Source organism: Phymastichus coffea, unplaced genomic scaffold (genome assembly GCF_024137745.1).
Source record: "Phymastichus coffea isolate CEN01 unplaced genomic scaffold, Cenicafe_Pcof_1.1 PCOF00107, whole genome shotgun sequence".
Taxonomy (NCBI): Eukaryota; Metazoa; Arthropoda; class Insecta; order Hymenoptera; family Eulophidae; genus Phymastichus; species Phymastichus coffea.
In genome coordinates, this window is record NW_026706918.1 from 266603 (window position 1) to 279127 (window position 12525).

The window sequence follows — 12525 nt, forward strand, 5'->3', positions numbered from 1 at the left end:
GGAATAATAATTTAATAATCGATTAGAAACTAAAGAAACTTGGATAACGTAGATGAGGAAAATATAAAAAAAATGTGAGATATATTGGTCTCTAGTATTATAACAATATGAAATAAAAAATACATACGAGTAGCAGTACGTATGAAAAAATAATAGATGAAAATTACAAGAAAACTCAAGAATTTTTACGTAACAACAAGAATATAATGTTGACACAATCGGATAAAGGAAATGTAATAGTGTGTTTAGATGTAGATGAGTATAAAACGAAGATGGAATAGTTGTTTTCTGATGAAAACACGTACAGAATTGTCAGCAAAAATCCATTCAAATCATTGCAAAACAAGGCTTACAAAAACCTATTGAATCTTAATGTCGAAAAATTATTGGAACAAAAATTTCATAGAAATTGTCTTGCTCAAACAAACAAAAGGTTAGCAAAAACTTATGGGTTGCCAAAAATACATAAAATAGGAAATCCTTTTAGACCAGTGATTTCGTTGATTAACAGCCCTACGTATTTTTTATCTAAAGTATTGGACAACATTTTGAAACATTGTATAAAAATACCCAATTCTTGCTTAAAAAATAGTTTTGATTTAATAGACTCGATATGTAATTTAGATATTCCTAATGATTGTCTTCTGTCATCCTTAGATGTGAGTGCTTTATTCAGGAATATCCCATGTGATTTGGTCATTAGAAGTTTGGACAGGCGTTTTAATATAATACATTCTAATTCAAAAATTGCATTCCATAAAATTATGGAAATAACCAAATTTTTATTTTCAAACACATATTTTCAATTTAATAATATAAACAGATTTTTGGCACTCCTATGGAGCCTCCAATTTCCCTTCTTTTTACGGATTTGGTAATGTATGACTTGGAGACTGAATGTTTCAATATTCTTGCGGAAAAATGTATGTTAATTGTATTCCGATATTTTATCGTCGTTATGTAGACGATACTATATTATGTGTCAGAAAAGATCATATTCAAATAGTTTTAGATACATTTAATAGTTATAATGAACATTTAAACTTTACACACGAAATAGAATGTAATGGTATTATAAAATTTTTAGATGTGATGCTTCATAATAGTAATAATCGGATCATCACAAATTGGTATAAAAAACCTTTAGCTTCTAATCGATTATTAAATTATTATTCCAATCATATGATCGAATAAAAAAGAAATATAATTTCCAATTTAGTTTACAAGGCAATTTATTTATCTGATCAGTCCTTTCATAATACTAATTTTAAATTGATCACGGACGTACTAAAAGAGAACAATTACCCGGAATACTTTATATCTGCACAGATTTATAATAGACTCAAACAACATAGATTTAAACAGAAAAATAATATGACACCTAATTATTTCAATAAGAATGAATGTGACCGTAATAAAAATTTACCGATTCGATTTATTCATGATTTTTTTTTACAAATGTAGTAATAGTTTTAAAAAATTTAATATTAAATGTGTTTCTACGGTTAGTCACAAATTAAATACGAGGGGGGATCAATAAGTCTTTACAAAATCCAAGAGATGGCGCTCGTCACGCTTAAATTATGATGTTTTTGGCAAGTAATACTACTAACTAGATATCGTACAAAGTTTCAGCTCGATTCATTAAGTCGTTTTTTTGTGAGCGTTGGTTGAACAAATAGTTATTGGTTTATTTGAAAAGTGGAAAAAACAGAGTTTCGAGCGGTGATAAAACATTTTCATTTGAAAGGCCTTACACCAAAAGAAATCACAGTTAAGTTGAACGCCGTTCATGGCAAGTCTGCCTCTGTGTTTAAGACTGTTTATAACTGGTTTATGACGTCGTGGCAACGACACAGCTGAGGTGCGCCTGAGGCTTAGCGCAGTCTCAGGGTTTCGATGTCGCCAGAACTGCGATTTCTCGCCTAAACTGGCGTGGATCACTTGTCAAGAAATATTCCTAACCGAGGGGGATAATGCCATAGAGCCTATACTTCTGCCTTCAGATTCCGATCGAAAGTCGTAATCCTTGGGCGAGAAGCACCACGGGTCCTATCAATAGTAATAACCCGGGCTTTCCTAACAAAATTAATACCTGGAGCCTATCAAAAGTAGTCTCCAGATAATAAAAAAAAAGGGAGGCACGAGCTATTTCTTAATTAGAAGAAAGAAAGATAAAAAAAGAGAAATAAAAATTGTTTGGTTTGCTTACTGTTTTTTTTTATTGAATAATACGCCTTTTTCGGCCTGCGCGTCCTTATTTTAAATTAACTAATTTTCCTTGTTTCCTCCTTCCGCTTAGCTGTTTGTCTTCTTGCTCCTCACTGATAGCACTGGGTGATATTTTCTCAACTCCCTTGATTTTTTTCCTTGACACTACTTGGTTTTTTCTCAACTACTTGATTTTTTCTTTTACACTTGATTTATTTTTCTCCACACTGCCTCTCGAGGCTCGTACAGCTCTTTTTATACACTGGGGGTGGCTGGGTGATAATTCCCTCTCTTAGCGTCTTGGTTTCGGGAGGAGTGGAGCAAGCGATGATGCGTTTATTGGCTCGTTTGTCTCTTCTCATTTTCCTCGCTGGGTTTTCGGGCCCTAATTGGAACGGGGGCGTGGAGGAAATCGGGGGAGCAGACGCAAAGGTACAGGCCTTGGCTCGCGAGATGGCTCCTTGAGTACTGTTCTCAACCAAGATTTATCCAATAAGCGGGTTTACAATAACTTAAAAATTATTTTTTTGTATAAACTCGATAACTTACAAGTTACTTAGTACTAGGGACAATATTGTAGGTTTTTTCCGCAATTACAGTTGAGTATAATTTGTATTGAAATAGAAAATAAAGTGTGATTTATTATATCGCACGCTGTATTGTACAGATACGTGGGTGGTTTATTAAATTATTCACTAATCATGCAATTCTATTTAAGTTTTAATCGGAGTATTAATACAAGAAAAAAACTTATGTAACTTAACAAGGCAAATATTTCCTAATTTCTTACAATAAAAATTCGTTTAACATAGTGCGCATACATAATATTTTGGGATTTTCTCTGTTTTTCTTATTTTCTAGCTAATCCGTACTTCGTAGTGAGAACTCGATGAGAGGTTTGAGAAGTCATAATTATCCGGGATGTATTGCGAAAGTTAAATAATTACGTTTGGATAATTTTAAATTTTATTTCATTTCAATGGTAAATTTTCGAGCATCTTAAAAGGAGGAAAAATCCGTTGGGAAAAGTAGCATACAGGATGCAGTCGCGGTTTTACGACTCTCTCCTTTCATCGACATGTTAACGCCTGTTAAACACGTGCAAGGGAGTTACGCGCTCTTTGCATGCGTGAGAGAACGCTGGCTCGGATGCAGTACCGATTTTATTGCTTTTCGAGGGAAATTCTTATCGCGATACTCATCTCGGTCCCGTTCTCTATTGAGCAACTGTTCTCGTTCCGCGCTTGTCTTAGATGCTATATCAAAAAAAATATTCTTATAAAAATTAAAAATTAAAAATGGTCCGCCGTCACAGGTTAAATAAATTTAAACGCGGCCGTACAACAACAAAAGATGAACCTCGTCCAGAACGCCCAGTAGAAGTGAGTACGCCCGAAATGGTCAACAAAATACACAATGTGGTGTTGAGTGATAGAAAATTAAAATTACGAGAATTAGTTGAGGCCACAGGGGTATCAAAGGGTATAATCATTTCAATTTTTCATGAAAAATTTTGGATGAAAAAAACATCAGCAAGATGGGTGCCGCGTTTGCTCACTGTTGAAAACAAACGAACCCGCGTGGTCACCTCTGAGGCTCTTTTGGCACGCATACGTCATAATCCGGAAGACTTTTGGCGTCAATTCGTAATTGTAGACGAAACATGGGTACACCACTACACTCCTGAAACCAAAGAACAGTCCAAACAATGGATTACCGCAGGAGAACCAGCTCCAAACAAGACAAAGACAGTAAAATTAGCTGGAAAGATTTTGGCCACTGTTTTCTGGCATGCGTATGGAATCATCTATATCGACTACTTGGAAAAGGGCCAGACGATCACTGAACAATATTATGCGTTATTATTAGGTTAGCTGAAAGAAAAAATCAGAGAAAAACGTTCTCATTTGAACAAAAAAAATGCCTCTTTCTTCCAGACAATGCTCGAGTTTACACGTGTGCAGTTTCGATGGCAAAAATTAACGATTTATAGTTCGAATCAATTAACCATCCACCGTATTCGCCTGATTTGGCTCCCAGTGACTTTTTCTTATTTTCTAATCTCAAAAAATGGTTTGTCGGACAATGATTCACGTCGAATGAAGAAGTCATCGGCGAAACAAATGCCTATTTTGAGGGTTTTCGGAAATCATATTTTTCTGATGGCTTAAAAAAACTGGAAGGCCGTTTAATAAAATGTATCGGCCTTCAAGGAGGTTATGTTGAAAAATAAAAAAAAATTACATACGCAAAACTTTTTTTTCCTTCTTTTTGTAAAGACTTATTGACCCCCCCCCCCTCGTAATATCATAAAATTAGGCAAAGATAATAGTTGTAAATGGGATGAAACTGGTATGGTATACAAATTTAACTGTAAGGTACGTCCTGCTATATACATTAGGTGAAACAAAACGTAGTTTAATAATTAGAATAAATGAACATAAAAAATCAATAGGAACTAATATTTTACCAGTTTGATTACGTATTTCTAAAAATCCGGATGAAAGATTTGATTAGAATAATACAATAATCCTAGACAGAGAAAGTAATTGTAAAAAAAGATTAATATCTGAAATGTTACATATTAATAGTCACAGTGACACAATCAACAGGAAAGAAGATACATATTCTAGCAGTATTCGAGAATCAATACAATTTGAAATAGTCTAGATAAAATTCATTAAGAAAAATTTGGTTGTTTATATAATTTCATTGGGCACATCTGGTAAATAGTAGCCTTGTTCATAATCGGATTAACTTGAAATTTTGATGGCATTACTACTTATATTTCAGTCCTTTCTAAATCATGCATCGTGATACACGTAATTGAATATAATTTTCACAGTTGACAATTTCAGTTTCACTAAAAGAAAGTTCATTTTGACAATGTTTAGAAAGCATTTTGAAATTGTGAGTGGAACTATTCGTAATTTATTGTTTGATATTTAATGATTTGAATGTATTAATTAATTTTGTATAATTTGTTAATAAAGTATTCCTGAAGAGGCCATGAACAAACTGGCGAAACGTTGAATTAGTTTAGAAGTTTTTTAGTTGTATTTTTGGGCTATTCCTCACACCATTGATTTTAATTTGTAATACAACTAAATGTAATTGTTTGTTCAAAATGTCTCGAAGATTAGAATATCCTTAAACCAAAAGAAACAGAATGCTCAATGTACATGAATACCAGCACTCGAAAATACTCGTATATCAAAATCATTTTCTGAAGCTCATCCTTGTGATTCTGAATTTTTCGAAGCATCCACAATTAGTCCAGGATTCATTCATCAAGAACTCAAACCAAAGGAAGAAGTTTATAATATGATACAACAGAGGAAAATTATAGAATATATATTTAGTTGTACTGTTTTATTAAAAGTTTCTTTAAAATTAAATACTTCTTCGTTAGTATTTAACGATTTTGTGTATGAAAATTTTTTTAGATAAATGTTGTAACTAGAACATGATTTATCTAATTTTCCATTTGTTCTGACATTGTAATCTACACATGAAAAGAATATTCTATTTCACAGTTACAAGAATTATAATGTTTGAATAGAAAAGTTTTTGAAATAAGATTGAAAACATATTATAAAAATATATTACATAAAATTATAACGTACAATTATATAATTTCTTACTAATCTCATTTCAAAGAACATATTTTTCATCTGAAATGAGAAAATTATAAAGCAACTTAATAAAAGGTCTACTTTGCCGACTATATAGACTTCAATATTTTAATTATGGGTGTGACGGGGAGAAAGAGACGGAAAAATTATTTGGGTTTTGTTCCGGTCTCAACTGCCACCAGCGGCGCAGTCAGCCAGCCAATCGTTGCAGCTTGATATTATTGGACGGCAGCTACCGTTCTTGCGTTAGGAGGGCGGGTAGCGCTACAGGTCGGCTGGTTCTGGTCGCTGAATATCGGGTCGCTAATTCCCTTCTTCTCGCACTGACTTTGTTGGCCATCTATAAATGAATAAAAGAGGTGCAAAGATCTAATTTACGTGCGAAGAGAAATTCTGACGGCGGCTAGTCAAAAATGTCGGGGCAGGGACTCTTTTCAGAAGCGGGTCTTCGGAGCGGCGTCTCAAGGCTCCATATCAGCAATCCGGGAACGGTGAAGACTGGTAAGGGGCTTAATCTCTTTGCATACAAAATGGCATCTCAGCGTCGACACGCTAGCTGGTTTCGCATAACCCGATCTCGTTAGCTACAGGGGAATGCGGAGTCTCAAGGCAAGGTGAAGTGAAAGATAACAGCTTATTAACGGAAAGAATTATTTATTAAATAATTACGGTCAGCTCTCCCGGTCAGCCCGAGGTTGATTTTCCGGTGACGCTGTCTACCCACAGCAGTCTACCAATGTCCAGATTCTACTCCGAATTTCGCGAGTGGCGCACGACGACGCGATCGCGATCTACCTTCGCGGCTCGGGTCGGAAATCGATGGGGAAGCGAAGGGAATTGAAGGAAGATTCAAATAAACAATGGCCACGAAATGGTCTGGCAGCACTTCCGTTAATGCGCGGGTAAATCGGCGATCTCACGAAGGGCAGGCGGCACTCTGTTGATCTCAGTTGGATGGGCACGAAACGAAGAGAAAAGAAGTAGGATACTTATTTTTTCTACTGCTCGGATACAACACTTACTACTGCCCTTTGTCCTCTCTCATATTGCTGCGTTTACTATTTTCACTGCCACGGATACTACATTCACTGTTGCCCTTTGTCCTCTCTCTTATTGCTACGAATATATATTATTTTCACTGATACGGATACTACACTCACTGCTGCCCTTTGTTATCTCTCTTATTCGGCCCTCTACACTCCCGCACCGTTAAGCTATTCTGCTGCTACTGCCGCGGCTTCTCACAGTATCGTGTCGCTTCTTCTCAATTATCTCCTCTTACGGTCGCAGGTTTTTATCTTATTGGTCCAAGTTGTTGTCAAGTCGATTATCAGCACTGTCTATATTAGTCTTTTAGCCTGCGCAATTTTATTACTAGTCAGGTTTTGGTGCCTAATTTCTTTATTTGTCGGTTAGATAGCGTCGCTTTCACCCTATTCGTCAATCTACCCCTATCCTATTTCGCATTCGTCGGTCTAGTCGCGCGCGTTGGTCAGTTTCGCATCGTTATTACCTATCGATTACGCGCACACGCTCGTTAGCCCTACCGGTCGCCCCTACGTAAGTATCGGTATCGTCTATCTCGCTTACACGCACGCTCTACGCTATTCCCACGCTCGCTCCCGATCGCTCTCCTATCGGTCATCTTACTCGCACTCACGCTCGGTTGCCCCTCTCTCGCGCTCGGTCACTCTCCTATGAGTCGTCTCACTTGCACTCATAAGCCGACTCTCTCCACCTTCCCCACTCTTGGTCTAGCTCAAGCTTGCTAACGAGCGCGTCGCAACAAGCCGCTGCTCAGCTCACGCGTTAGCATCGCGTCCCATTGCCGCTGTTCCTGTCGCTTCCCGGGGCGCATGAAGTTAATCGTGCGCGTGTGTATGTGTTTCGGACGGTCCTTCAGGTGTGCTAATTGGATAACCAGTGGTGATAGTACGTATGTGCGGTGCTCTCCTTATGAATTAGCCAGCAGGATCAGCTGATCTCGGCTGCGATCTTTTTCGTCACCTGGCTTCCTGGGGGAATGTTGATCCGGTTTCCTGTGTGTGACAGTGTGTGTGCGTGGGTGTAAGGGTCGTGTGCATCGATTTAGGTGGTGTTTTGCGAGAGGTCTCGGGGTTATTCATATGCTCTTATGTGAGCTAAACGGTATTAGCTGATCGGGCGTCCGCGTCCTCTTGTCGGAAGAGGATTTTGCGCTAGCCCTGTAGGTCGGGCTTTTTACGTGATGGCGCATCATCACAAGGGAAGCAGTTAATTTAAAAAAAAAAAAAATTCAGTTTTTTTTATTGTGATGTAAAAATCGTTTACCTTCATAGGGACATTCTAGAGTCCCTATCTATCGAGATATTAGGACTTACAAGGAAGAAAATGAAAGCTCATACCTAACACTTAAGGTAAAAAATTTTTATAACAATATCTTCATTAGAACTATTTTTACATGATAGTAAAGACGATTTAAGTTTTTTTAAATTTTAGGACTAGGTCCTTTGAAAAATTTTCATAAAAATGGTAAAATATAAATAGTTTAACATTATTTGGCCCTTATGAACGTTTGTTCAATAGTGTACCAATAAAGTTCAAGAAGAAAATTTTTTTTTCATAATTTTCATGCTTTACCTTAACTCATTAAGTTCCAAATGGACGATTTTTTCTATTGTTTTCAATTGATTTTCGGAATGTGAAATCGGTCTTCATAAAATCAGGAGAGTACATTTCTGACGTAAAATTGTCTGACCTTTCGATCTACGTTGTCAGAATTTTGAAAAAATGCATATTAACACATTGATAATTCTTTATTTAACAAAAAATGCGAAATTTTGAGTGATAAAAATTTTTAAATCCTTGTTTTCGAGTTGAATCTCAATTTAGATCTTTATGAATAACATATAAAAAACGTCTTCGAATCCTGGACTTTAAGTTATTGGAGTAGGTTTTGTGAAATTCAACATGGCGGTATCCAATATGACGGTTCAAAGAAAGAAATTTATTGCTACTTTTTGTACTTTTTCGAAAACTAATATTTTTTTACCAATATTCATCAAACTTCGTGTATAGGGGTTTTTTTGGTCGTTGATTACGAATTTACAATTAAGTTTTCAAAATTAAAGATGGCGGACCCAATATGGCGGCCAAAAATTTCGAAAAATCAGGTTTTTATGAAAATTGGTGCACAGAAGATTTTTGTGTCGCTGATTACGAATTTACAATCAGATTTCCAAAATTTAATATGGCGGATCCAATTTGGCAGCCAAAAATTTCGAAAATATCAGGTTTTTATGACAATTGGTATACAGGGATTTTTTAGGTTGCTGAGTACGAATTCATTATCAGATATTGAAAATTCAAGATGGCAGATTCAATATGGAGGCCGAAAATCCAAAAATTTTTTCAGTTTATAATCAGTTTTTAATTTTGGTATACAAAGGCTTAAAAATGTTGATGAATCTAGCTTTTGACTATATGTTTTAACCGACAATTGAAAACTTTAAAAACTGTTAGTGTATACATGACATAAGCCCAAAATACATGTATGCTTTTTCATCGGTTAAAAAATTGCAAAGGATGGAAAACTTTATATTAGCTATGTAAAGTTTTGAAAATTTGACTACAAATCATTAATTAGTGATTTAAAAGACCTACAGGTACCGATTTCTATAAAACTAAGAACATTTTTGGATTTTCGGCCGCCACATTGAATCCGCCGTTCTAAATTTTGAAAACCCAATTGTAAATTCGTAATCAGCCACCCAAAAACGAAATTTGATGAATATTGGTAAAAAATATTGTTTTTCGAAAAAATACGAAAAGTAGCAAAAAATTGCCTTCTTTGAACCGCCTATTTGATGCCGCTATGTTGAATTTAAAAAACCTACCCCTATAACTTAAAGTCCAGGATTCGAGAATCCCTTTTAAGCGCTAGTCATAAAGATCTACAACTCGAAAACAAGGATTTAAAAATTTTTATCTCTTAAAATTTCCCATTTTTTGTTAAATAAACAATTATAAATTTGTTAATATCTATTTTTTTCAAAATTCTGACAACGTAGATCGAAAGTTCAGAAAATCTTACGTTGGAAATATCCTCTCCTGATTTTTTTGAAGACCGATTTCACATTTAGAAAATCAATTGAAAACAGTAGAAAAAATCGTCCATTTGGAACTTAATGGGTTAAAACAGGTAACGAGCATAAACTCACTATTTCTAATAATTAAAATGATACATATCAAATCTTGATTACGTGCTATGAAAAGAAAAACTTATTTTTTCTTCAAAAGTCAAAAAATTTGTGGTTTTGCCTATATGTAGTAAATTATCTATTTATTTCTTAATTTCTAATTTTATTCTAATTTTCAGACAAAATCAATATTCACAATAGGTTTTTGGAGCAATAAAATGTTTTTAGCAGCTGTTTCACTATCTGTTGTGGGTCAAATGCTAGTTATTTATTTTCCTCCACTTCAAAGAATTTTTCAAACTGAAGCATTATTCTTCAAAGGTAGTATTTACTTTAACTAATTAATTTTCAAAGCATTTATTTCAATTTTTTAAGCAATATATATTTAATTACAGATCTTGTATTTTTGGTAATGTTAACATCAAGTGTTTTCGTCATTAGTGAATTAAAAAAATTAATGGAACGCCAACTGTCCAAACGAAGGAACACGGATCACTATTATTTAAAATCTGAACTAAATTACGTATGAAGAGTGAAACCGCTAACATGACGAAATGGATACATTTCATACATCGTGTCGTTATTTTCTCTTTGTTTATAAATCATGGAATACACTGACGAGTGCAGAATGCAAATTTTTTTTGAAAAACAATGAGAATAGATTTCGTAATATTTTTTAATGTAATCAGTATTTTACATTTCTTTTATCTTTATTTCCCATCTTATATTTTTTCCTCAATTTTGCATCATTAGTACTCAATAGTCGTACGTACGAGTTAGAACAGACTCATTTCAGTCTTAATTTGAACCAACAGATAAAATAAATTAATGCACGATGTAAATCATTGTGTATACTAATATTATATTAATATAGCACAAAGTAATAGACCACAAAAAATATATATAGCATATTTATCGTGCAAACCGAGAGTTGATTTTATAATTAAGTTTTCCCGCCACTGTATTTACAAAATTATTTGTGCGGGGATCTGGGAGGCCAAAATGCTCTGATTATTTAGTAACCTGCCGGGTGTGCATCATTCTTCCTTATCATAGGATAGGCAGATTATTCTTATGCAATTATATTTGTCTAAAGAAGAAAATATAAGGAGAGTAGATGATCGTAACCAATATATACGATAATTAAATAATAACTTGGGTTTATTATAATAATAAATAAAAATAAAGAAATTAACAAAATCAAAAATCAAATACTCTAAAGAGGCAGACTTTTACCTTACTAAGAATAAAATAAAAATAACAAAACCGAATTAACTAAGGCAATACAATCGATGCAATTAGATTCAAAGGGAAAACAAAATTAATGTTTACTCGAAAAAAAGATTAGCATGAAGAAACGTGACTTAATTAGAGAAACGTGGTTCGATGACTGATAGTTTTTCACAGAGGCCATTCACATGCAATAAAATGAGAGAAATATAAATACTACCGACATCCCTTGGAACAAGTGAAATATGAATCGTTGTAGAAATTATAAGAGTAACAATAAACTTAAATAAAAAAGCCTCAACTATAACAAGTAACATTATTTAATTTAGGCACATTTTAGTCTTATGCAATATTCGGTTAAGCAAAACTTAAAAGTAACTAGTAGTATAGGCTATAAGGGTTCTAAGCCACTTTTACCATGTGAGTATTCATTCCTTCCTTACCAGCAGTCGGTAACATGATTAATCCTGCCTTACCGGCCACTGAAATGTTTTATCGGCCGATTTTGTATCGACGGTTTGCATTGTAGCCGACCGAGCATGTGCACGTGCACGTGCACGTGCATGTGCATGTGCATGTGCATGTGCATGTGCATGTGTATGCTCGGTCGGTAGTTATCGACGTGTGTGATGCAGGCCCCATGCCTCCCCCGGCCCTATAGCCCTCTCCCTCCCCCCCGATGATCGATCGATGATGCGTCAGATTGATGAAAGAAAAAAAAAGATATATGTGATTAAGTGTGTTTTGGGTGGTGTAATATTATCGACGGTGGCGTACAGGCATGACGCGCCCAGTCGGTATATCTCATGGAATGAGGTGGGGGATAAGGTTTATTATCATTGGAAAATCAACAAAAAATCATCGAAATTTTGAATACGTTTAAAATTAAAAAAACATTTATTTGATAAAAAAAGTATACATGTTTATTATATTATAATACTTATACAATTTTTGTAATCTGATTATTTGTATTACTTCTTTTTATTGTCGAACTGTTTGTAGCCTTTTTGTTCTGGAAATTGACTAGTGTTGGTTGAAAATTTGGAAGTGACTTGTTTCCATGTAGATTGTTTTTTCTTTTCATCTGGGTCTTCTTGGGGAAGACGCGAATACTTGACTGACGGATAACGGTCCATTTTATTCAAATGCTGGCTGATGAATAATCTGATCCTTGCGTTGTCTTATTTATAATAGCTGACAATTACGTTAGTTACACAGCCAAGAGTGTAAATTGGATTCTGTGTTTGATAATTTTCAATCTTGGTTTTCAG

General features: G+C 34.7%; 1 protein-coding gene across 1 annotated transcript in view; it reads left to right on the forward strand.

Annotated features, from left to right (window-relative positions):
* The window catches only part of LOC131670284 (calcium-transporting ATPase type 2C member 1), a 272889-nt gene extending 261987 nt beyond the window's left edge, over positions 1-10902 (forward strand). Inside the window, exons 9-10 of the mRNA XM_058945760.1 lie at positions 10204-10345; positions 10420-10902. Of these exons, the coding sequence (XP_058801743.1) occupies positions 10204-10345; positions 10420-10553 (276 nt within the window). The 3' untranslated portion in view covers positions 10554-10902. The remainder of the gene's footprint in view (positions 1-10203; positions 10346-10419) is intronic.
* Positions 10903-12525: the final 1623 nt, after the last annotated feature.